Genomic DNA, 21,607 nt, shown 5'->3' with positions numbered 1-21,607 from the left:
CTGCCGCCGAGCCCGCTCCCGCCCGCCCCCGCTCAGCCACGGGCGAGAGAGCGGTGACCGCCCCACGCTTCCTTCCCCCGGCGCGGGGCCTGTAGCGCTCCCGCCGCCGGGGTGGAGGTTGATGGTGGGTCCCGCCAGCATGCAGCGGGGCTGGCGGGAGCCCACTGGGCCGGCTGTCACCCCTGCTCCCCCCTTAGGATGGGGGTCCGGGTGCGGCCGCAAGTGCCCGGCGGGGTGTGGCGGTGGCCCGGCTCGCACCGCCCCGGCTCCTCCCCCGCCGGGGTCCTCGCCGTCCTCTGCGCCTGCCCCGGCGCTCCGCTCCGCCCCGAGCGGGGCATGGCGCCGGTCTTCGCTTGAGGAGCTGGGCCGCAGTGGGAGAGAGCGGGCACCGCCATGGAGGAGGACCCGGAGCTGGAGAGGTGAGGGGCGGGCGGCGGCTGAGCGGCCCCGGGAGTTCACGGCCTCGGCGTGGCCTCTCCGCCGACCAGAGCTCGGTGTCGCCTCCTACCCTGCAGGGCCTGGGCAGTGCTGGTCTGGGGCCGCCCGGGACGGGCCCCCAGGGTCTGCGGATCTGGAGGCTGGGCCCCGGCTGGCTGCGGCCGTGGGACGGCCCCTTCCCGGCGGAGGGCCTCGGCCGGCGGGCGTGCGGCGGCGGGTGGCCCGGGAGGCGGCGGCGGAGAGGAAGGCCCTGAGCCCGGCCCGGCCCCCCCGCGGCCCCTCGGGCGGCGGTGAGGGTGCGCTCCGAGGGGTGCGCGGCCTGGAGCTGGCTTGCGCCGTGTCCTCGGGACAAGGCTTTGGAGCCTGTGCTGGGGGAGTTGCGGTAGAAAATAAGTCTTCCCGTATAATGGGAAAAACATCCATTATTTAAATAATAAAAAACCCCAGTTATTCTTGTGATGTATGCTGATACCATTTAGAAACAAGGTTAAGAAATGCTAGGTGGCTCATCTTCCATCAGTTATAAATTGGTGATTAGGTGTACTTGGTAAAATTAAAAAAAAAAAAAGTTAAACTTCTGTTCTTAAGAATTTTGATTTTCAGTATTGGAGATGTGCCAGTTGACTAATTATTAAAATTGCCCTGTTCCTTGTATGGGATGATACAAAATGCTTGGCAGTTATTTTGTCAAAAAATAAAATTGCTTTCTACCTTGCATTTTGTTGGGACAAGAGGACTAATCTCACTGTGAGTACTGAGTTACAGTATTCCTGAGCAAACATTGAGGGTTAAAAAACAGATTTCTATATTTAGATATTCAATCACAGCAGGCCTCTCTTTTGCTTTTTAACTTGTTCCTGCTTGTATCTGGCAAGTATTTTAAATGGGACAAAAGTGATAGCACTGGGGTGGTGGAAGGCATAATGCTTTCTAAAAGGCCTTTAATGCTTGGTAAACTACTTGTGCTCTCAGATCATCAGTTTAATAATTAAAGCTGCTTTCTATATATGCATGAATGTTATTTTTACTAGTGTCATTCCAAACTTAAACCTTTTTCATTCATAGCAAGTTGAAACCATCTCACTGTTCTTTCATGCTGTCTGTCTTCTGGCTGCTATTGCCGTGCTGGGGACTTGGGGTGCCCCGGGCAGTTCAGGGCATAGCCGCTCGCTCACTGGTTATTGCTCCATGGTCTCCTTCCCAGGAACCAGATTTGAAGTTTTATCCTGCCTCATCGCTTCAAGCTGAGTTGGGATTTGCTATTCCTTTTCCATGGCAGCATGGTAGATGATGGGGATGAAGCTCAGTATTACTTAGAGTGGTACACGGTAGGGTTTAGCTGTCTGGTGTCTTCAATCCATGCTACCATTCACCTCCGTACATGTTTAATGGTCTCTGTACACATTATAGGTACAATATAGTGTACTTGATGATTATCACTTTCTGTCCTGCATCCACCTATCATTAGTTACTTTTTCACATCCTCAGCTTTCATAACAGCTTGCTTTGCTAGTAGCACCCTGAATTCAGTTCATGCTATATGCATTTAGATGTCATATTTGGGTATTTCTTAGTCTAAACATGCTTCTCTGTACAGTCTTCAAGAGTCTAATACAGACCTTTCTTTATCCTTTGGTTTACAGACATTACTCATTCGTTTCATAATCACCGACCTGGTGATCATACTTTCCTGTCAGTAGCACAGCAATGGTAGTTAGGTTTTATAATTTTTAGGGTCTTTATAATATGGCTTTAGCATATAAATAGTGGCATTTCTGTTCTGTAGCCACAGTGTTAACTATTTTAGGTAGATTTTTAGTGTTTAAAAATGTTTTTATTTGGAGTATTTTCAGTAGTCTCTGCATTGCAAGACAAGTCTGAATTCAGAAGTCTTAAATAACAGCTTAAGGGGTTTTTCTATGTATGTTTATTTAATCTACCACAGGGGAAAAAGAAGTGTAACTGGTTTTGTGCATGTTTTTTCAGGTCTGAAGCGAATTTTTTTTCCCACCATTCTAAACAGTGATCTGTTAAGTCAGTCGTCCTATTTTTTTTTGGTTATTATCTAGGGAGAGGTCTCTTCATCTTGCTTGTTCTATTTTGTCCTTACTGCCGCATTTTCCTGCTATTATTTTTCAGTTTTACTGTGTCTGACTCTCACTTGACCTTGCATTTGATGTTTTCCTCACTTTAATAGGAAGTGATAGTCGCCACTGAAGCTGAATACTAACTCGCAAGTTACCATGTGACTCTTGCGTACTCTGGATTTTAAAACTCTAAAAGCTATAAATATCACAGGTGTGTAAAACAGTAATATTTGCTACATTCTAATGAATTATATCCTCTGCTCCATCTCACCCAATAACTTTTGTTGGAGGTATGAAGTGGCATTTTTTCCTGTGAACTTGCTGGTACGTCAGTGGAGACCTAGAGTCTTGAGATAAGTGTGATTCTAAGAAAATTCTAGGCTAAGTTCTGTTAAGACGTAATTAATGGTATTGTGAAGATATGACCGAAGAGTGAGTAGGAAAAAAAAAAGGTTACAAATCAGCTACTAGGATCTGTTTAGTTTGTTTCCCCTGCAAGCACGTGTACTTGTTTTTCCTACTTAATTTCAACTGAATATCCTTTGGCATATTACAGAGGTCATCGTTTTAATCCCTATGTAAAACAATCTTTTTCCCCCCCCTCCCCTTCCTAAATTGTCTTCATGGTTGTTCTGTGTGTTTGAAGCACAGAAAATACATTTGTTTCTCTGAAAATATAAAGGAAGTGGCTTTGCTATACTGTGTGTCCAAATCCTTCCATAATCCCTTCTGTCTTTCAAGAGCTATAAATATTTCACAACCTTGGATACCATACTTTACTAGAGGTGACTACCAAGCTTGTTTGGAGCATCATTTACTTGGAATTAACTGTTTCCTAAGGAGATGCTGCTCTGAATCACAAGGACTGCTATAATTCTGTAACGAGGCCTGTAGTGGAGTTCAGAATCAATAGTCTAATATTTTTGCAGCACAGGCATCCCAATTACACTTTTTAACAAGTAAGCTTTGTGCCTTGGAGAAATTAATTGATAGTTCTTACTATTGTTTTTAACAGTTAAAATCGAAGTGTCAGGATTCAATGTGCCATTCTTTCCCGTATTTGTGGCAAAAAAGTGCTCTGCAAGCTAAAACTGCTGTGTGAAATGGAGTGCTATGTTTGCAACTCAAGCTGGTGAGTGTATCAGTATAGAAATGTGCTGCAAATAGCAGTCATGGGACTGACAAATAGAATGTTTAAATAAGTAAGAAACCTGATGGACAAAGAATGAGAGCATTCACATGCCCTACGTGGAGTGTCTTTGCCTTTGAAAAAATGTTAGAAAGTTTGTGGCATATTTGTGCCTTTGTTTCATTCTTGCTCTTTATGTTGTATTAACAGCTCACAGCAGTTGATTATAAATAACACTGGCCTTCATTCACATTCCTTTATTGTAGAAGGCAGTATCTTTAGTCCTTTACTTGACTGAAGGTCTTGATATTAATTATTCAGATGTAATCAGAATACCAGCATCCACTTCTATTTCCAGTCCTGTGCAAGGTTAAAAATAAGTTGTATAGTCAGCATAAAACTACTTTGAGAAAATTCATTTTAAAAACTGCTATTTTTTTCCTGGGCTTGCAGCTTGCTGTCAGGACCTAGAGTGACTCGGAAGGTAGGTTTAAGCATGATTTTGGGGATCGCAGTAGCCGAGAAGCCTAGCCTTGGAGCTTGCATAGTAGTGGTATAGACTGCAAGCAGTTAGTAATACTGTGAAGGTCTTTCACGAAGATGTGTTTGGTAAAGATGTCCCTTCTCTGACTCTGGGAGATGTTGAATATGAATGCTGCCCTCCTGCTCCAGGTCTGTGCACTTCTGTAGCCGATTGCATGCTGTGGAGCAATTCCAGTAGGTGTATTTTCATTAAAGTTCTCATGGGGATCTTTAATGAGATGATGATGTGGGTGGAGATAACCTAAGAAATTCTTCCTATGTGCCAAAAACTCCTGGGCACACCCACAGAGGACTAAAGAGAGACGATGGTGGATGGGGGAGCCCAAATAATGCCCAGCCCTGCCTTCTCCCAGGCCCATCCCAGGAGCCACCAGCCCATCAGAGGTCCATCTCCGTGAGCCCAGAAGAGCATGGGGGCAGGTGGGAACCCACCCTAAGGACTCGGAGGAATGAGCGTCTTCTCTGGGCCTCTCCCAGGGCTGGTCCCAGGAAACAGCCCTGGCCTCCAGGCATGACGCTCATCAAGATGAGTCAATTCTGGAGCGCTTTTGGGACTTAAGGATGTTGCTGCCTAGGGGTGTGGGATGCATTATGGGATGCAGGAGATGAGCATTTTGAGATTGCACAAGGCTTATTATGAGATGTGTAGGGGAGGAACCAAAGGTTGGGAAAGGGATGGGATCAGGTGATTTGGGGAGGAGCAAGAGTGGCAAAACAGAGGAATAAGGGGATAAAAAGGTCTGGTCGTGTGTAAATAGGCTGCTGGTTGGTACACTTGTCTGGCTGTGCCCTGCACGTGATCAGTGCAGTCTGTCCTGTCTTCCTGTTAAATTCCTTTCTAACTCTTTCTTGGGTGAGGGACTCTATTTGAGGGCAGAGGGTGTGCATCTCAGTGCCAGCAACTAGAGTCAAACAATGGGTCGGAGGGACCATGTGTCTGTGGTGCCAGCAACTGAAGTGAGTGCAGGTGTGGATGCCAGCAGTTGGGCTGGGACCGTGGGCTGGAGGGCTGTATGCCAGCAACTGGAGAGACCTCATGGGGTGAGTGAAACTAAGTGTCAGCCACTGAAGTGGGGCTGGGGACCCATTTATCTGTGCTGCAGCAGTGGAGGAAGTGTGGGTGTGTGACAGAGTGCGTGGCTGCTAGTAAAGAGCAAGTCAGATCAGCTGGTGAGTGGGTGAATGAGGTGGGAGCTGGGGAGTGTCTATCTCTAAGGGCAAGACTACAAGAGGGGCTAGTTGTTGGAGGCATCAGGGAGTCCTGGCCAGTTGCTGGAGAGGTCAGGGGCCCTCCAGGGGCGAGACACGTGTGCGTGCCCATCTGTCTTTACAGGCAAGACTGCAGTGGGGTTGGGTACTGGTGAACCAGAGGAGTCCCAGCCAGCTCTGTGTGATGGTCTGTACCAGCAACTGAAGTTGGGCTGAGGCCTTGGGGGCTCCTATGCCAGGCCAGAGAGAAGAGCAGGATGAAGATGTTGGTGCGAGTGTCCTGTGTGTCTGTGATCGGTGTGGCCAGTGGTGTATACGTGTGGGGTGTGCGTGCGCCTGGTGGGTGTAGGTTTTCAGCCTTGCTACTGGTTGAACCTGGGCATGGAGCTGCGGCTGCCTGGCCACTCTTGGCTGTAGGATCCAGCGTGATATGTCTTCTCCTAACAGAATGGTCTATAATTAAAAAATTGGGTGGTCTCTGTAATGATGTGGCATTTTCATTGCCTGTAACTGTATCAGACATACCTCTTTATTGCTAATTATTCATTTTTCAGTCTATCTATTTGATCTTTTGGAAAAAAATATTAAGGCCTTTCCCTGAGTGAGGAACAGAAAACATACCTGTTTTTTCCTGACTTTGGAGCCTTTAACTTTCTCCAGTTCTTGGGCACATGCATTTGTGATGCAAGTTGTTAGGATTTATGCAACGGGAGCTTTGCCTGTAACCTTGGAATATAGAGGAAAAAGTTTAATCCCTCAGAAATGTGCGTAGGTCTTGGACCATACTCTTGAAGATAAACACATCACTGCTTATACCTTCGTGTTGCTGTAATTCTGCAGCTAAGCTTGATGGCTCAAAAAGAATTGCCACAGCAAGTTTTAAGTGGTACTTTCTGTAAAAGAAACCAGAATGATGACAGTCTTCTTAAATGTGCCCCTGTCCCTAATTTTCCCTCCTATCAATCCCCCAGTGTTTGGGTTCTTCTCACGTAAAAGTCGCATGCTGTGTTGCCTTTGCTCATGCTGCTGTTCTTGGAGTTGAAGCTGGCAGCCACAGCACTGTTTGTATTGTAACCAAGCTGTAAAAATGAAGAGAGCAAGGAATGCTGAGTCCCAAGAGGCCTCTAAAAGCAAATGGAAAAACCTTGTTTGCATAGCTTTTAAGCTTTTGGCTTACTTGTGTAGAGGATATAAGTTCAGTGAGTGGAAATGAATTATTTGAAAGAGGATTTGAGCATTTTTTCATTTGTCTGTGCAAGTCAAAAGGGCTTTGTAAAGGTGAGTGAGTAAGAGTGATGTTGAAAGATCAATATTAGGAAACAATGTTTGATAAGAAAGGAAGATGTCGACTTATAAGGCTGCTAAGATGGATGCCAAGCCAGTCTGGTCTTTGATACAACAAGTGCAAAATAAATGTCTCAAATGCTTAATGGCTTATAATTCCTACCTAAGTTAATAGAATTGGTGTCACTGTATTAATGTATTATGATGTTTCCCCTAAAACTGAATCGTAGCTGTTTAAAATATGTATGTGTGTGTATTTTATTAGTGCTTTGTAGCTCAGATACTTTGGGTTATGATTTTAATTATAAAATAATAACACATATAGTGGCTTTTAATCTCCTTCCTAGTCAGGTTTCTCAAAACAGAATCACTAAGTTTGGTAACTGTGGTAAGTAAAAGTCAGAAGCTTTTTTTTCCTCTTTCCTCCTCTTTGTCCGATGTTGTTGTTTGAAGGCTCAGGACAAGCTTTTATAAAGGTCACATGTTCCTGCTGTCATCAATGTACACTAGCTCAGGCTGCTCAGATAGCAAATTCGGGGTCTGCACAAAAAATAAATTTTGCCATAATTTCATGGAGACCTGTATATGCAACATCTCCCTTGTTCCAGTGGTAGAGCCTCTGTTTCTTACCCTTTTTTTTTTTTTCTTTTCTTGGCAGTAGCTGTCCTATATACCCCGCTGCTCCTACCTGGGAAGGCAGCAGTAGCTGGCGAGGCTGCTGACACTGTACTTAGCATCTAGGTGCAAGTAACTCAAACAGGTGACAGTTTACCTGGGCAGATACTCCGTTTCCATGAATGCCCGTGCTATGACTGGATATGCAACATGTCCTTGCAATCAGATGTATGCTTAAAAAAGTATTTGAAGTACCTCAAGCCCAGCTGCTACTGAGATCTAGAGCACAAGTCTTATGAGGAGTGGCTGAGGGAACTCGGTTCATTTAGTCTGGAGAAAAGGAGGCTTAGGGGAGACCTTATTGTTCTCTACAACTACCTGAAAGGAGGTTGTAGTGAGGTAGGTGTTGGTCTCTTCTCCCAGGTAACAAGTGATAGGACAAGAGGAAACAGCCTCAAGTTGTGCCAGGGGAGGTTTAGATTGGATATCAGGAAAAATTTCTTCACCAAAAGGGTTGTCAAGCATTGGAACAGGCTGCCCAGGGAAGTGGTGGAGTCACCATTCCTGGAGGTATTTAAAAGATGAGTAGATGTGGTGCTTAGGGACACGGTTTAGTGGTGGACTTGGCAGTGTTAGGTTAATGGTTGGACTTGATGATCTTAAAGGTCCTTTTCCAACACAAACAATTCTATGATTCTATCATACTAATAACCTTATATGACAGAGACTTCTGTGAGGAACCTTAAACCAATGTGCCATTAATAGACTAGCACACAGAGAAGCAATACTACAATTTTTGGTGCGTTTCTCTACTGTTGTTTCTGTAGAAGTCTTGGACACTTTCCTCTGGAAAGCTTTTCAAATGCAAACTCTCAAAGGAAAAGTTACGACCTGTGAGTATTTGCATGTCTGTCTGGCACAGATCTCATCTTTTGCTGGATGGAATGGTTTCCCCTTGGAACAAATGAATATATATGTATATAAGTTGATCAAGGATTATTTGTACATTGTTTGGGGACTTGTGACCAATTCTGGAGGCTTGTTTAGGAATCTTTAGCTGAAGTATTGCTTGCTGGAAATTACTGTAACGTGAGGAAGTAGTTCTGTGATAGCTGGTTGTAAGTATAAAATATGAAAACTATATTCAAGCAGAACTGCAGAGTAACTGTAGAAAGAGTAGCTACACCTTGGTGTACATTACACTTGTACTTATTTGGCACTGGTCTGTTTTCTGTTGCCAGGGAAAACCAAAGCATGCCCAAAAGCAATACAGACAGAAGAAAAAGTGCTTCTGTGTTTATAAAATGTCACCAGCCTATCCTAATGAATGAGCAAATCCACAATCACCAAGATGATGATTGTGGTGTTCACATAGTCCAAATGCCATCAGCCATTGTGGCACATCATAACAATAAATACCCTCTTTATTACTTCCTACCTTCAGTTCTTCAAGCCTTGAGTGTTACCCGTGTCCATGTTAATGCTTAGCTTCACATACTGGGTATTACGGCCAGGTACATAGCTTTCCTTTTCTGTCTTGCAGTTATTTTTGGTTGACATATATAGTTGCTTACAGTTAACTATGAAATTGTTTATGCATCCAATTTATATAATAAATGGCTCACATTATCCGTTCATTGGTTTTCCCATTAACTTCAACCATGTACTGTAGAGCAGTTACTTAACTTTTATTCAAGATTGAAATTAATTCATAAAGAGAACTGAAAGACTGACATTGCAGGAATTACCTATAATTTGCATAATTTACACTCTCAGATGACTTTTTTTATGTGAGCATAGTTATTTAATTGCTTTAGTGTTAGTCTGGCCAGTTTGTTCTAGAAGATACTGATAATGTAAAGGTTGGTCGTTTTGAATGGTGGTGAATCAGAGTCACAAAGGTGAGCTCTTTTCTTCCATTGTTACACAAAGTCAGTGCAATTTGACAATGGTAGTTGCAGTGATTTTACTGTCATGTGACTGCTTGCTATTTTACTGGTGGTGTTTAACTGTGCTCGAAATAAGTCTGCTGTGGTTGAAAGACTTGAGGAAGAACCTAAGTGAAGTGATAGCAGGGAAGAGCATTTCCAAGGTGAAGTGATAGGGGTTGTGCTTTTCAGTCTAGTACACCAGTTTTGCACACTTTGTTTTTATACTCTTTGATTAGTATTGCAATTATTTTATTTGCAACAGCTTTAATTGCTTTTAGTATGTCAAAATGTTTCTTTTTAAACTTGGTGCATAGGAATCTGCATTATCTTAATAAGAAAGTCAAGGTGATTTTAGGAGCTGCTTTATTGCTTAATTCATTACAGTGAAGAAGCTCTCCACTTTATTTACATAAGTGTATAAAGTGGCAAGTTCTTGTGTTCCACAAGTGGTAACTTTTTTCTTTTCCTCATATTCAGGAAGGCTGTGGAAGAGTTACTTAAAGAAGCAAAACGTGGGAGAACCAGAGCTGAAACAATGGGAGCTATGGGTTGGTAAGTTGTGTCAAAAGGAAATGAATGCTATGACCGATGCCAAAAGAAATTTTACATTTAATGCGTGACAGAAGTCTCTACCTTTTAATTTGCTACATGTTTAAATAATTTGTCTTCATCCAGATGTTAATTTGGGCAAAAATTTGAGTCCAGACAAGAAAGAACGTTGAAGTAAATTCTGCCTGCATGAAATTGCTTGACTGAATGTGTTGAAGTCAAAGCAACTGGAAAACTAGGAGCAGCTTCTGTAATAGTGTTTCCTTATAATAGATGGAATTGCAAAGTTTGAATTGGAACCTTGTGAGTCTTTAAAATACTGGGTAGCTTCAATGTGCATGTGCTTACATACTGGCTACATGTTACTGGGTTAGATTCTGTGTAAGTTAAAAGAATTCATAGCCTGACAAAGAAACCTAAACCCTTAAAACAATAAAAATCATAAATGATCCTCTAGTAGAGAATTCATGTGTAAATTGCACCCAAAAATGAACTCAAAGTCTAATCCAATTTTGGAAGGAGGTATTTTTTAATACTTAAAAAAAAAAAAACTAAACCCCCAGGGCTAATTTGTATAGCAAGTGGGAAAAGAATCACAGTATTTAAATCTTAAGTGAAATACAGTATTAATTCTTCAATGCACTATTTCAGTTTTTACAGCTAGATTATCATGGAATGTAATGCATGTAATTGTAATTAAAGAAGTAATAACATGCTGAGAAGAGTAGTTCATCTTAAAATAATGTATATGACATGGATAAGAAGCTATGGGATCTAGGGATGTTCACACAAGTAGTACACCAGTTGACTATGTTAAACTCATTTGTAGATAAGGTTTAGCTTCCTCCACCAACAGTGGTAAAAGATAAGCCTGCACAGTTAATGAAATTCTGAGCTGATTTCTTGGCTATGTTTGTTTTAGTAGCTCTGAAGAGGTTAAAAATAGTGTCTTGCTGAAAAAGTTAATCTTTTATGTTTTTTTTTTTAATTTTGTGGGTTTTTTATATATTTTACCCAGTGTTTCTGCTAGGGATGCAGTTTATACCCTTAATGTTAAAAGAGCTAACTTGGTTTAATCCCCCAGAGTGGTTATAGCTATACTGATACAGCATGCTTTTACCCTGTCAGCCTTGCCAAACAGCCAGAGAAACCAGTGCAGATAATTAGCACCATGAAGTGTTACATGCATCCAGTTACTGTGAATTTACAAGTTAAGATTGAAGATGAAGACTAAAGATTTCTGTTAGGAGAGATCCAAGTGTCCCTGTGCAACTTCGCTGCTGCTTGTGCAGTCTGGAATACCTGCCAGGAGTGTATATGGGCTTCTACTCCTGGCTCTGGCTACTTCTTATTCCTTGTCTGTAAAAGAGTAGTGGTCCTGCTCAGCTGGCTGTGATGATCAGCTGGGGGTAACATGCAGTTTGCTAATGCCTGATGCCCAAGACCTGCCAGAGGAAGGGATAGCCAAGGGTTACCTGTTCTTCAGAGGAGCTACAGATTCCACTAGAGTGAAATAGTGCCTGGCTAGGCCAGGGTTGGTTAAAGGTGTAGGAGGAGAGGATTGTCAAGAAGGCTTCGGGTGGAGGAAGGCTGTTGGTGTAGGGATTGGCATGGTGATATCCTGAACTGAGACTGTTGAAGTAAGGATCCTTTCAGCTGCAGAGGAACATGAGAATAGCTATACTGGGTCAAACAAATGATCTGTCTCTGCAGTGCCCTGTCTCCATCAGTGGCCGATAGCCAGTGCGTAGGAAATGGAGGAAGAAAAGTACAAGATAGTAGCAGTACTTCCTCAAGGTACTATCCCAGCTTCTGCAGCTCGGGATGTGCTGCACTCAGAGATGATTTTTTTTTTGTGTATGATGCTTCTCCAGGGATTTTTTCCCTCTCTGAAATTGTCTATAGGGAGACTGGTAGCAATCCCATTTGTCACAAGTCTGCTGCTGTAGAGTTTGACATAGGCTAGTGTACAGCTGGTGTATGTTGCCGTAAGGAAGGTATAAAGCCCCCCACAGGCAGACTCCCACTAAGTCTTTGGTGTCTAGTTCTGCAAGCCCAAGAGACAGAACAGCAGCTGGAAGCTGCCACTGCTCTCTTGCCTTTAGTATTTTTTGTGCCCCATTGTGCTGTTCTGGTCCTTCTGAACTGGCCCAACAATTAGGTATTGCATATATACATGGGAGATGAGATAACCGCTAAGATATTTGGAATGAAACTTAACTATGCTTAGTTGAGTATCACACTCCAGCAAAATGCCATTGGATGTAACTGATGTTACGGTAAACCCTGAAGGGCTTCAGAGATTAGATCTAGGACTGACATGTAACCTTGCAGCTGTAAACTACTGAGAGGAAGGTAACTGATGCTCTGAGCTTTGTGGATACCAAATGAAATGAGCAGAGAAGTTAGTTCATGAAAATGTGTATCAGTAGACAAAATCCAGGAGAGCATAACTGGTAGAAGCAAAGAGACAAGGTCATCACCAACTTGTCTAAAAGCACAGTCTTAATGGGTAAAATGCAAAACCTTCCTTCCTTGCCAAACTCAAAATGCTTACAGGTGTTTCATGAGGACTTCTGGGATTTCCTCAGCCCTTTGTCAGAGGAGTCCTGGAGAAGAGATGCACAAACCCTGGAGACATCTAGTGTAAGGCCATCAATCCTGCATTGGCACTGGATAGTTGAAGCAACTCGGCCTGTGAAGAAAAGATTTGTTCTGCCATCTGTCTTTGGGTAAGGAGAAGCAGAGGCTGCTGCTGCTCATACTTCGCTGATTCCAGTTTATGTTGATCTCCAGCAGCTGTTGGATACTGGGAAGTACGTTTCTGGAGTCAGTGGCATTTGACAGGAATTGGTTAAAGGGAGGTGTGTGGGGAGGTGGCATTCCTGGGGAACAATGTTGTGCATACCATTACAAAGGAGTAATGTCTCCTGATGGGTGTTGATGGCAGCAAAACCTTAGCCAGCAAGCCTCTGAGCACAGTTTTGGGACTGCTTTCAGGTTCAAACCGCTGCTCCATTACTATCCAGAGTGATTAGTTCTCCATAGCTCAAGTGCACTGCTTGAAGAAGTTCCCCAAGCACCCCTACCTAACTTCTTGCTGTCTTCCTGTGTGATGGGAGGAGCCACTCAAGCACACACACACCATTCTAGGAGTTGCACACACACCACCTGAGTCTTTCCTGCTAGGACCGGAGTCCATTTGCAGTGGGCAACTCCAGTGAGCTGACGGGTGCCTGTTTTGACTCCTTTCATACACACACATCCTCACTCTCGAGTGCTTCTCTTTTCCTCAGGTTCGGCCCTAGGTTTCCTGTAGCAGAATATCAGGTATCAAATTTTATTAAAAAAAATATTCAGATGGTACAGCAGAAAAACAGCTCGAGCTGGGTGCCTCCAGGGAGGGACTTTGAACAAAGAAATCCCTGGTCAATTACACCCTTACAATCTATGCACCTGCCCCTCATGTGCTCTTCATGTGCCTTTTGGTTCAATGATGATTTCTGGTCTGGGATCTTCTAACAGCCTATTGGATTCCATCTCTGTCTCCAGGCAGGCCATTAACTGTTCTTACCTTGTCGAGTTGCAGCTTCTGCCAGCAGAAGCCTCCTTATCTTCTGGAATGTGCTTCTTGTGCACCTGCTTGCTGACAGAGCGTGGGAAGCTGAAAAGTCCTTGACTTAGGATAAGCACTACTTAGCAACAACTAAAACATCAGCGTGTTATCAACATTATTCTCATACTAAATCCAAAACACAGCACTGTACCAGCTACAAGGAAAAAATTAACTCTATCCAAGCCAAAAGCATATCTAGGTGAAAGTTATAGAATCATGGAATCATAGAATGGTTTGGGTTGGAAGGGACCTTAAAGGTCATCTAGTTCCAACACCATTGCCACAGGCAGGGACACCTTTCCTCTAGACCAGGTTGCTCAAAGCCCCATCCAACCTGGCCTTGAACACTGTCAGGGAGGGGGCAGCCACAACTTCTCTGGGCAACCTGTGCCAGTGTCTCACCACCCTCACAGTAAAGAATTTCTTCCTAATATCTAATCTAAATCTATGCTCTTTCAGTTTAAAACCATTCCCCCTCATCCTGTCACTACTTGCCCTTGTAAAAAGTCCCTCTCCTGCTTTCCTGTAGGCCCCGTTCAGGTACTGGAAGGCTGCTAGAAGGTCTCCCCGGAGCCTTCTCTTCTCCAGGCTGAAGAGCCCCAACTGTCTCAGCCTGTCTTCATAGGAGAGGTGCTCCAGCCCTCTGATCATCTTCGGGGCCCTCCTCTGGACTTGTTCCAACAGCTCCATGTCCTTCTTATGTTGGGGGCCCCAGAGCTGGATGCAGTAGTCCAGGTGGGGTCTCACGAGAGCAGAGTAAAGGGGCAGAATCACCTCCCTCGACCTGCTGGCCACGCTTCTTTTGATGCAGCCCAGGATGCGGTTGGCCTTCTGGGCTGCAAACGCACATTGCCAGCTCACGTTGAGCTTCTCCTCAACCATCACCCCGAAGTCCTTCTCCTCAGGGCTGCTCTCAATCCATTCTCTGTCCAGCCTGTATTTGTGCTTGGGATTGCCCCAACCCACATGCAGGACCTTGCACTTGGCGTTGTTGAACTTCATGCGGTTTGCACAGGCCCAGGCTTCAGCAAATCTAGGTACTCAGGCTGAGTAAGTAATGCTAAACAAACAGTATACCAAATCACACAACATTATGCTGTAACCCTTGTGTCCTAATGCTAAATGATCGAGTGATTCATTCTATTTCAAAATTACTTATTTAAGCTAAATGACTAGTATTTTTTAACAGTGAGATGGATAGTCAGCTGCTGTTTGAGCTGAAGTTGCAAGCCTCCAAGCTAGCATAGCTGACAGGTACAGAAAAAGTGTACCAAGCGGTCATCCTTTAGTCCATGGTCTCTGATACAAAGACTCAGCCTTGAAATATAGAATCGTTTTGGTTGGAAAGGACCTTTAAGATCATCAAGTCCAACTGTTAACCCAGCACTGCCAAGTCCACCACTAAACCATGTCCCTAAGCACCACATCTACACGTCTTTTAAACACCTCCAGGGATGGTGACTCAACCACTTTCCTGGGCAGCCTGTTCCAATGCTTGACAACCCTTTCGGTGAAGACATTTTTCCTGATATCGAATCTGAACCTCCCCTGACACAATTTGAGGCCATTTCCTCTCATCCTATCACTTGTTACTTGGGAGAAGAAATTAACACCCTCCTCATTACAACCTCCTTTCAGGTAGTTGTAGACAATGATAAGGTCTCCCCTGAGCCTCCTTTTCTCCAGACTAAACAGCCCTGGTTCGCTCAGCTGCTCCTCATAAGACTTGTTCTCTAGACCCTTCACCAGCTTCGTTGCTCTTCTTTGGACATACTCCACATGGGACAGTGTTGCTAAGTATTTCTTCCAGTTTGGGAATGTTTTGCCAGTGTTACATTGTCTTACAAGTTTGCTGTGAATAACATGGGTAGGTGCTGCAGCCTGTAGGGATTAGATGCTAGTAGAAGAAAGGCTTGTCCTGTACAGGAAGGTTGGCGGTGATATCTGGAAAGAGCGTATGCAGGAAGGGAAATTATCTGAGACTCTGGACATGCAGCAACTGTCAGTATTCAGTTGTTCTTTGGATGTCCTCAAGATCCCTGCTCTCAACACTGCAGTATTTCTTGTTCCTGGAGTGCTCCTTTTGTATGTACTCTATGGCCATAGTGATTCTTGTTGGGGATCTCTTACATCCTTATGATACCACATGATACAGATCCTTCTGATGATGTATCTGATTCAAGCATTAGTGGAGCTAATCACAAGTAAGAAAATGTGTGAGAGAAGGGTAAATGAGGATCCTCTTCTGGAGGTGTCTTAATCCTGGAAACATTGAGGGAAAGAGCAGAATCTGTGGCTAAATCTCAGTGATCCTGCTGTGATGCTGGAACTTTTGAGATAAGACATCAGAGCAGCTGTTGGAAAGTTAACACTTAAAGGGCCAGCTGGATCCAGGATAGGAAGTTGTGGACAAGTAGTGTAAGAACTTTTGAAACAGGTAGATAAATGCATCCTTGATTCATCAGATGGAATAAAGCTGTAAGATATTGGGATTTCCATTGTGTGTCTAGGTAAAATGAAGCTAAAAGCTCAGCTTTCCTTAAGTGGTTTTGTTGGTCCTATGTACATAATTCATAAGCTTCTTACAGCAGTGGAGTTAGGTCCCAGTTTAAGGGGTTGTTCGGCTTTAATTGAGAAAGGCAGTTAAAATGCCACAAAAGCTACTGTGTGGACAAGTTCTAGAGGCTATTATTTTTTTTTCTCCAGTGTATAGGTCTGGTCTTCAAAAATGCTGGTAGCAAGTGAGCTAAGGCTGAACTAAATGTCATCTTCTCGGCTTCCTTTAACAACTTATCTAAAATAAGATGAAAACCAAGATATTTTGGGATGGTTTGTTCAGCTCTGCATTGTAAGAGCAGATGAAATTGCAAAAAGATGATAAATGTTGGAAGCATTAGGTTATTTTTAACTCTGTTGTAAAGCAATCCTAAAATTCCTTTCATTCCTATGATAGCTTTCCGTTTAATATCAAATCTGTTAGTCAGAAGTACTTCAGAGTACAAAATAATGAAGATGAGGCTGAAGGGTTTGAGAGCACTGGAACAGTGAAATGCTGTATTGCATCTTGTCTTTGAATGGGTGTTGCATGACTGTGCAGAAACACTGCAATGTGATTCCACTACATCTCTTTCATTTGAATGTGAAGAGGAGGAGAAACAGGGCACGGACAGAGGTTACAAGGGAAATATGTTAAAATCTTGTGATCGGAGCACCGGTTCCCATCCAAAGTCCTGTCAGCAGTATCAGCTGCCAAGGCCGTACATAAAAGCTTGCAGTGTCATCCCAGGCATCCTCTTTTGTGAGACCCCCTGTGAAAGGATAACAGCCTAGATTAGTTGGTTTGGCAAAAACAACCTCTAGCTGCTTTTTTTTTTTTGTTTTGCCTTCAGTTATTGTTCTGTTAAGTACCGCATTTTCCATGGCAGTTTGGAAGTGGTAGAAATGTACCTGTAAGTTCATGTATTACGAATTTTGTCTCCTGGAAAGATCTGATTTACACTGTATGCTGAGGCTGACTGTGCCAAGCCTGTTTGATGTGTCCAGTTACTCAGCAGAGAAGAGACTGTGACGCATGGCACTATGCTCGTGTCTTAAATGGTGTCAGCATGTTTCACTGTTAAGAACTTGTGTGGTATGCTTCTGTGCTGAACTGCACTGCTACACTTGATGACACGTATTGCCTGGAAATTCTGTGTTATTGCACAGAAGTTGGCTTAAAACGTCAAAAGTAGAGTTAAGATTTGACCTATGTTTGCAATAATGGATTTTATCTTTTTTTCTTGCTCAAAATGTGATGTTGACACTTAGTCATCGCATAGTAGAGAGATTTTGGGGCATGTGGGTCTTATCTGTTGGAAGGGGACGAGGTTCTGTGGGTAAGAATAGCTTGGTTTAGCTTACGGGAGCATGCAAAGCAAAAAGTGAATCCTTACATTGAGTGAATACATTGCTGCAGTACTGGAGTCGGTTTTGTAGACGAGACTGCTCTAGAATTGCAGGTTGCATGCCTGCCTTGGTCACACCTGCGGCCCTGCTTCAGGCATGCTTCGGTTCGGAACTTTAATGTTCTTCTAACATGTCTTTTACGTATTTTTTTCTTAAAAGCTTTTAAGATATGTTCTGTGGCGCTGTTCAGTAGTCAGCAGTATTGCGTTGCACGTTGCATAGGCTCAGCTTGCCTCCCAGCCCTTCAGAACTTACACTGAAGGCAAAGCCATCATTGAATTGAGCGTTGCAGGATCAGACCTACAGCAAGCCAAAGGCTTGTCTTCAGGGAGGTCAACTGTAGACGTATTCTACAATTTTCTCACCATTAGAAATACTCTCAAAGATATCAGTGGATTAATGCAGTTCACTTTTAATCTTCGCAGTCCCATACATACCATGGATATATGTAAACATGATGGGCTTGTGTGTGCATGTGTAATATAGCACGTGCCATACCTCTCATTTCCTTTAAGACCTAAAGGCAGAATTTGCTTTGTTGAAGTCTGAGGTCAATAAAACTAAGGACTGATGTTTCTTTTCAGTGCCATAACTTACTGCTGCTCCATGAAAGCCCAGTGGCTCGCTTTTATCACTGTATGATGGTGAACTAATGGCATCTTTTAGCTGACTCTGAAGCTCTGCATTTCTCATCAGTTTTCATTCTTAGTATAGCTCAGGCAGCACTCATAGTGCCAAAAAGAAATAAATACTTCAGCAAGGTGAATTTATTTAGGGCAGATTGTCTCATTCTGATGCTATATATATTGGTGCTTAATCAATGCATTAGCTTTTAAGAAAAAGCAAGAGGAATGAGGCAAATGTGAAACAGCTTTGCCTGGATGCAGCCTAGAGAAGGCTGCCCTCCTTGTTAGGAAGTGTTGAGGTACAACAGTTTAATGCTGCCATAAGACATACAGAGGACTTAAATGTTGGCTGTTTGGTGTTATGTCTTGAGCATAACCTGTGCCATGGCATGTCCAGCACTGTGTTTGTAGTTGATGTAGCTTGAGGTAGAAACACTGCTCTACTGACATATGTTAGCCTTGTATTTTTACTTAGTAATACAGTTAATGGATACATACTGTCTCCCTAATTTACAAAACAGCTATACTAGATAAAAATCTAGACCTTTTTAAAATTTTTTAACAAGGATTTGAACAAAGCAATGTAGGTTTATATGAGGAAAGTTTAGAAAACTCTAAAGCTAGTTATGCGTAGAAACGTGTCGAGAAATACCTAGAGGAAATAAAACAGTGTGGCTGTTTAATGTATACTTCTAAAATGACTCCCATAAGTTCTTTGAGGATTTAGGACAAGAACAGTTATCAGTAATGCTTAGTAGGCGGACCTGAACCAAAACGCCATGGTAAGTGCCGTGTCCAGGTAGAAATCATGAAGTATGCGAAATCATCAGACAGAATCTGCGTTACAATTTTCTTGTTGTTCTGATACCTCTGATTATTCAGAGGTGTCAAAGGTTTTTAAATGTCAGGGTATAGTTTCTGCGCTTACACAAAATATTGAAGTAGAATAGAGGATCTTAACGTGATGGTGTTAGGATTCATTAACTCCATAGTTGATTCAGTAAGTGACACTGCGGTCTCCAACAGCTCTGCTTTTTTAGGGTAATCCCATAGCTTCTCCATTAGCATGCGGACTCAAAAATGTTGTGAAGACAAACACCACAGTGGCTCCCACTGTAAACAAAGTCTTCAGAGTGATTTCTGCTTACTTCAGGAATGTATTCAAACTTGTTTTTTTCTCATTCCATTCTCTAAGAGATGATAAATTGGGAATAAGTAGAGTACAGCTGATACCAACAAGATAAATGAAATGTACAGTACTTGTTTACTAAAACTAGCTGATAAATTATGTGCAGAAGTGTTAAGCTGCAAGAGGAGAAAGTCCGAAACAGTGGAAAAGAGTTGGATAAGTATCCTTTCTGTTTAAGAAAAAGAAATAAAACATTTTGTTTGGTGGTTACCAGATATAAGTTAAAATTGGTTTGTCCCATGTATATGTTTTATCACTACAGCTATTTGGTTTCTTCATGCAAGTGTATCTTTTAATTTCTGAATATCTCAGTTTACTAAAGTCAGCATTATTTAACAGATTATGATCTTGTAAACCACTCCAATTTGACTTAGAATATGTTACTAAATATTTGCTTCCTGAATACCTAAGTTAAGCACCATCAACCTTAAAACATACTGTCATCCTCTGCTTCCCCCTGCACACAGTACCTTGTGAAAATCACGTGGATTTTCACTGTGTTGAAGTAGAATAATTTTCATCCTATAAAGAGTAAGGTAAAAGGAGAATGGAGACAACCTTGAGCATATCTTTCTGTACTTAGAGCTTACACTAGGTGGCATGCAAGGAAAGACAAAAGCAAAAACCTGTCTTAAAATTACTGAAGTTAAAATCTCAGACTTGTTTCAGGAAGTTTTCATCTTGTCTTTTGATCATTTTTAAATGTCTTTACAGGCTGAAATGTCCTCTTGCTGGTACAAATAAAAGATTTCTTATTAATACCATCAAAAACACATTACCATCTCAAAAAGAACAAGACCAAGAACGTGAGCAAAAGGAAGACAGTAAGGAGCCGGAGCCAAACAAAAGCAGGAAAGAAGAAAAACCAAAGAAACGCAGAATTCACCCATATACACCCAGCTTTCAGTCCAGAAGGGGAGTCAGCTACTCTCCTCCAAGGTACCGAAACAGGAACCAGCACGCAAAGGATAAGCATGAAAAGCGATCAAGCAAACGATGAGGAGAGGAGAGTGACTAATATGTGTTGTTACAAGCCAGGAATGTCATTAAGTCTCAGACTGCAGGGATCTCTCAATTTTTCAGGAAAAAGATGCTGTTCAAAATTGAATTTTGAACTGAATTGCTTATGTGAGAAGTAACCTTGAGATAGCTTTAGAAAACCTTTCTTTGGGACCTTTAAGAGAAAAGCAAAGTGCAGCGTAAATATTTCAGTTGTTTTAGAACAGACATTCCTTTCCCTTTGCTCCATTCCTCTCTCCCCTTCTGACTAAGCTTAGGGTCTTGGTGATGGAGCGCAATACATGTGTCACTGTCCAATAGAACTTGTTTACTCATGTCAGTCTTTTGGAAAGAAAATTAAATTAAGCAGAAATCTATTTATTGTGTAAAGTTGGCAGAACTTCTTTGCTGCTAACTGATAAAGAAGTTTTGCGTGTTTGTGGTAGTTTAATTTTACAGAATTTAGAAGAAGGGAAAGCTGGTCAGTGCCTGGCCAAGCACTTACATTTTGTATAGAATATAAGAGTTTGCTTTCTTTAGTATAAAAAGAACAGATTTAACATGGGCGATGCTGGTTTTGCTTTCCAGGAGGAACTACCAGGAAATACTGATTTTGCTTGTTACTGTATGTTCACAAAGCTGTCGTAGATAATAATAAACATTACCCCTAAAAAGCCATAACTGCAATAATTGTCTCTGTTTAGACTTCCCTCTGTAAGGAAGTAGTTTGAACAGTCTGTTGTCATGGTGCTTTCAAAACAAACCTTAGAGACAAAATTACCGTGTTCTCTGTCCACTGCTAGGAAGTTTCCAAGTAAACGTGTAATACTAGAAATGCAGAGATGATACTTAAAAACAGTCAACTGCTCACTTTCCAAGCCTGTGTGACAATTCTGTAGTGGTACAGTTCTTAAACTTGTGATGACTTGGAGCACATATAATACGCATCGGCATATTCTGTGTCTCACTTCTGTTTGTGTTACAACAACAAACTTCCTTGTGAAATATTTTGTATTTCAGTATTCTCAAAAATAATTGTTTTGAACATAGGTTTCTGTTTTTAAGTGTGTTGACAATAAAAGCGAAAATGTTCATTAAAAGTGCTTTGTGGTATTAATGCTTTTAATGGGTTTCTTAACTGACTTGGGCTTCTCCTCTAAGGGAAAGGAGGACCAGCGCTTCGTGGTCCTTCAGTGTTGTGTCAGGGCAAGAGTGCCACCTATAGGCTTATCTATATGTCATCTTGTTGTGTTTACCTGGCTCTCTTGGAAAGATCATGTTAGCTAGGAGATGGGAAGACCGAAGTGGAGATCTGCTGTGACTGAATTTTGATACATGAGCTGGGAATTACTCTTCTGAGTAATGAGAAGGTAGTTCAGCAGGCGTTGAGGCCACCAGTGGCTGCCAGGGTCAGCATATCCAACAAAGTGGGATACTTCCACATTTC

The 21,607-nt window shown here is 42.5% G+C and overlaps 1 protein-coding gene across 1 annotated transcript; it reads left to right on the top strand.

Annotated features, from left to right (window-relative positions):
• The first annotated feature begins 285 nt into the window (after window positions 1-285).
• On the top strand, window positions 286-21,260 carry POLR1D (RNA polymerase I and III subunit D). The gene is made up of 3 exons (XM_068425295.1): window positions 286-419; window positions 9,714-9,788; window positions 19,876-21,260. Exons 1-3 carry the CDS (start codon window positions 394-396, stop codon window positions 20,159-20,161), a joined length of 387 nt encoding a protein of 128 aa, XP_068281396.1. The 5' UTR covers window positions 286-393; the 3' UTR covers window positions 20,162-21,260.
• The last annotated feature ends 347 nt before the right edge of the window (window positions 21,261-21,607 follow it).

The sequence above is a fragment of the Nyctibius grandis genome, chromosome 2 (genome assembly GCF_013368605.1).
Source record: "Nyctibius grandis isolate bNycGra1 chromosome 2, bNycGra1.pri, whole genome shotgun sequence".
NCBI lineage: Eukaryota > Metazoa > Chordata > Aves > Nyctibiiformes > Nyctibiidae > Nyctibius > Nyctibius grandis.
Note: the sequence above shows the minus strand (reverse complement) of the source record. Positions and strands in the feature narration are given on the sequence as shown.

Coding starts and splice junctions, on each gene's coding strand:
- POLR1D (XM_068425295.1), top strand. CDS start 394: ATGGAGGAGGACCCGGAGCTGGAGAG. Junction 420..9,713: donor GAGGACCCGGAGCTGGAGAG/GTGAGGGGCGGG, acceptor CCTCATATTCAG/GAAGGCTGTGGAAGAGTTAC. Junction 9,789..19,875: donor ACAATGGGAGCTATGGGTTG/GTAAGTTGTGTC, acceptor ATGTCTTTACAG/GCTGAAATGTCCTCTTGCTG.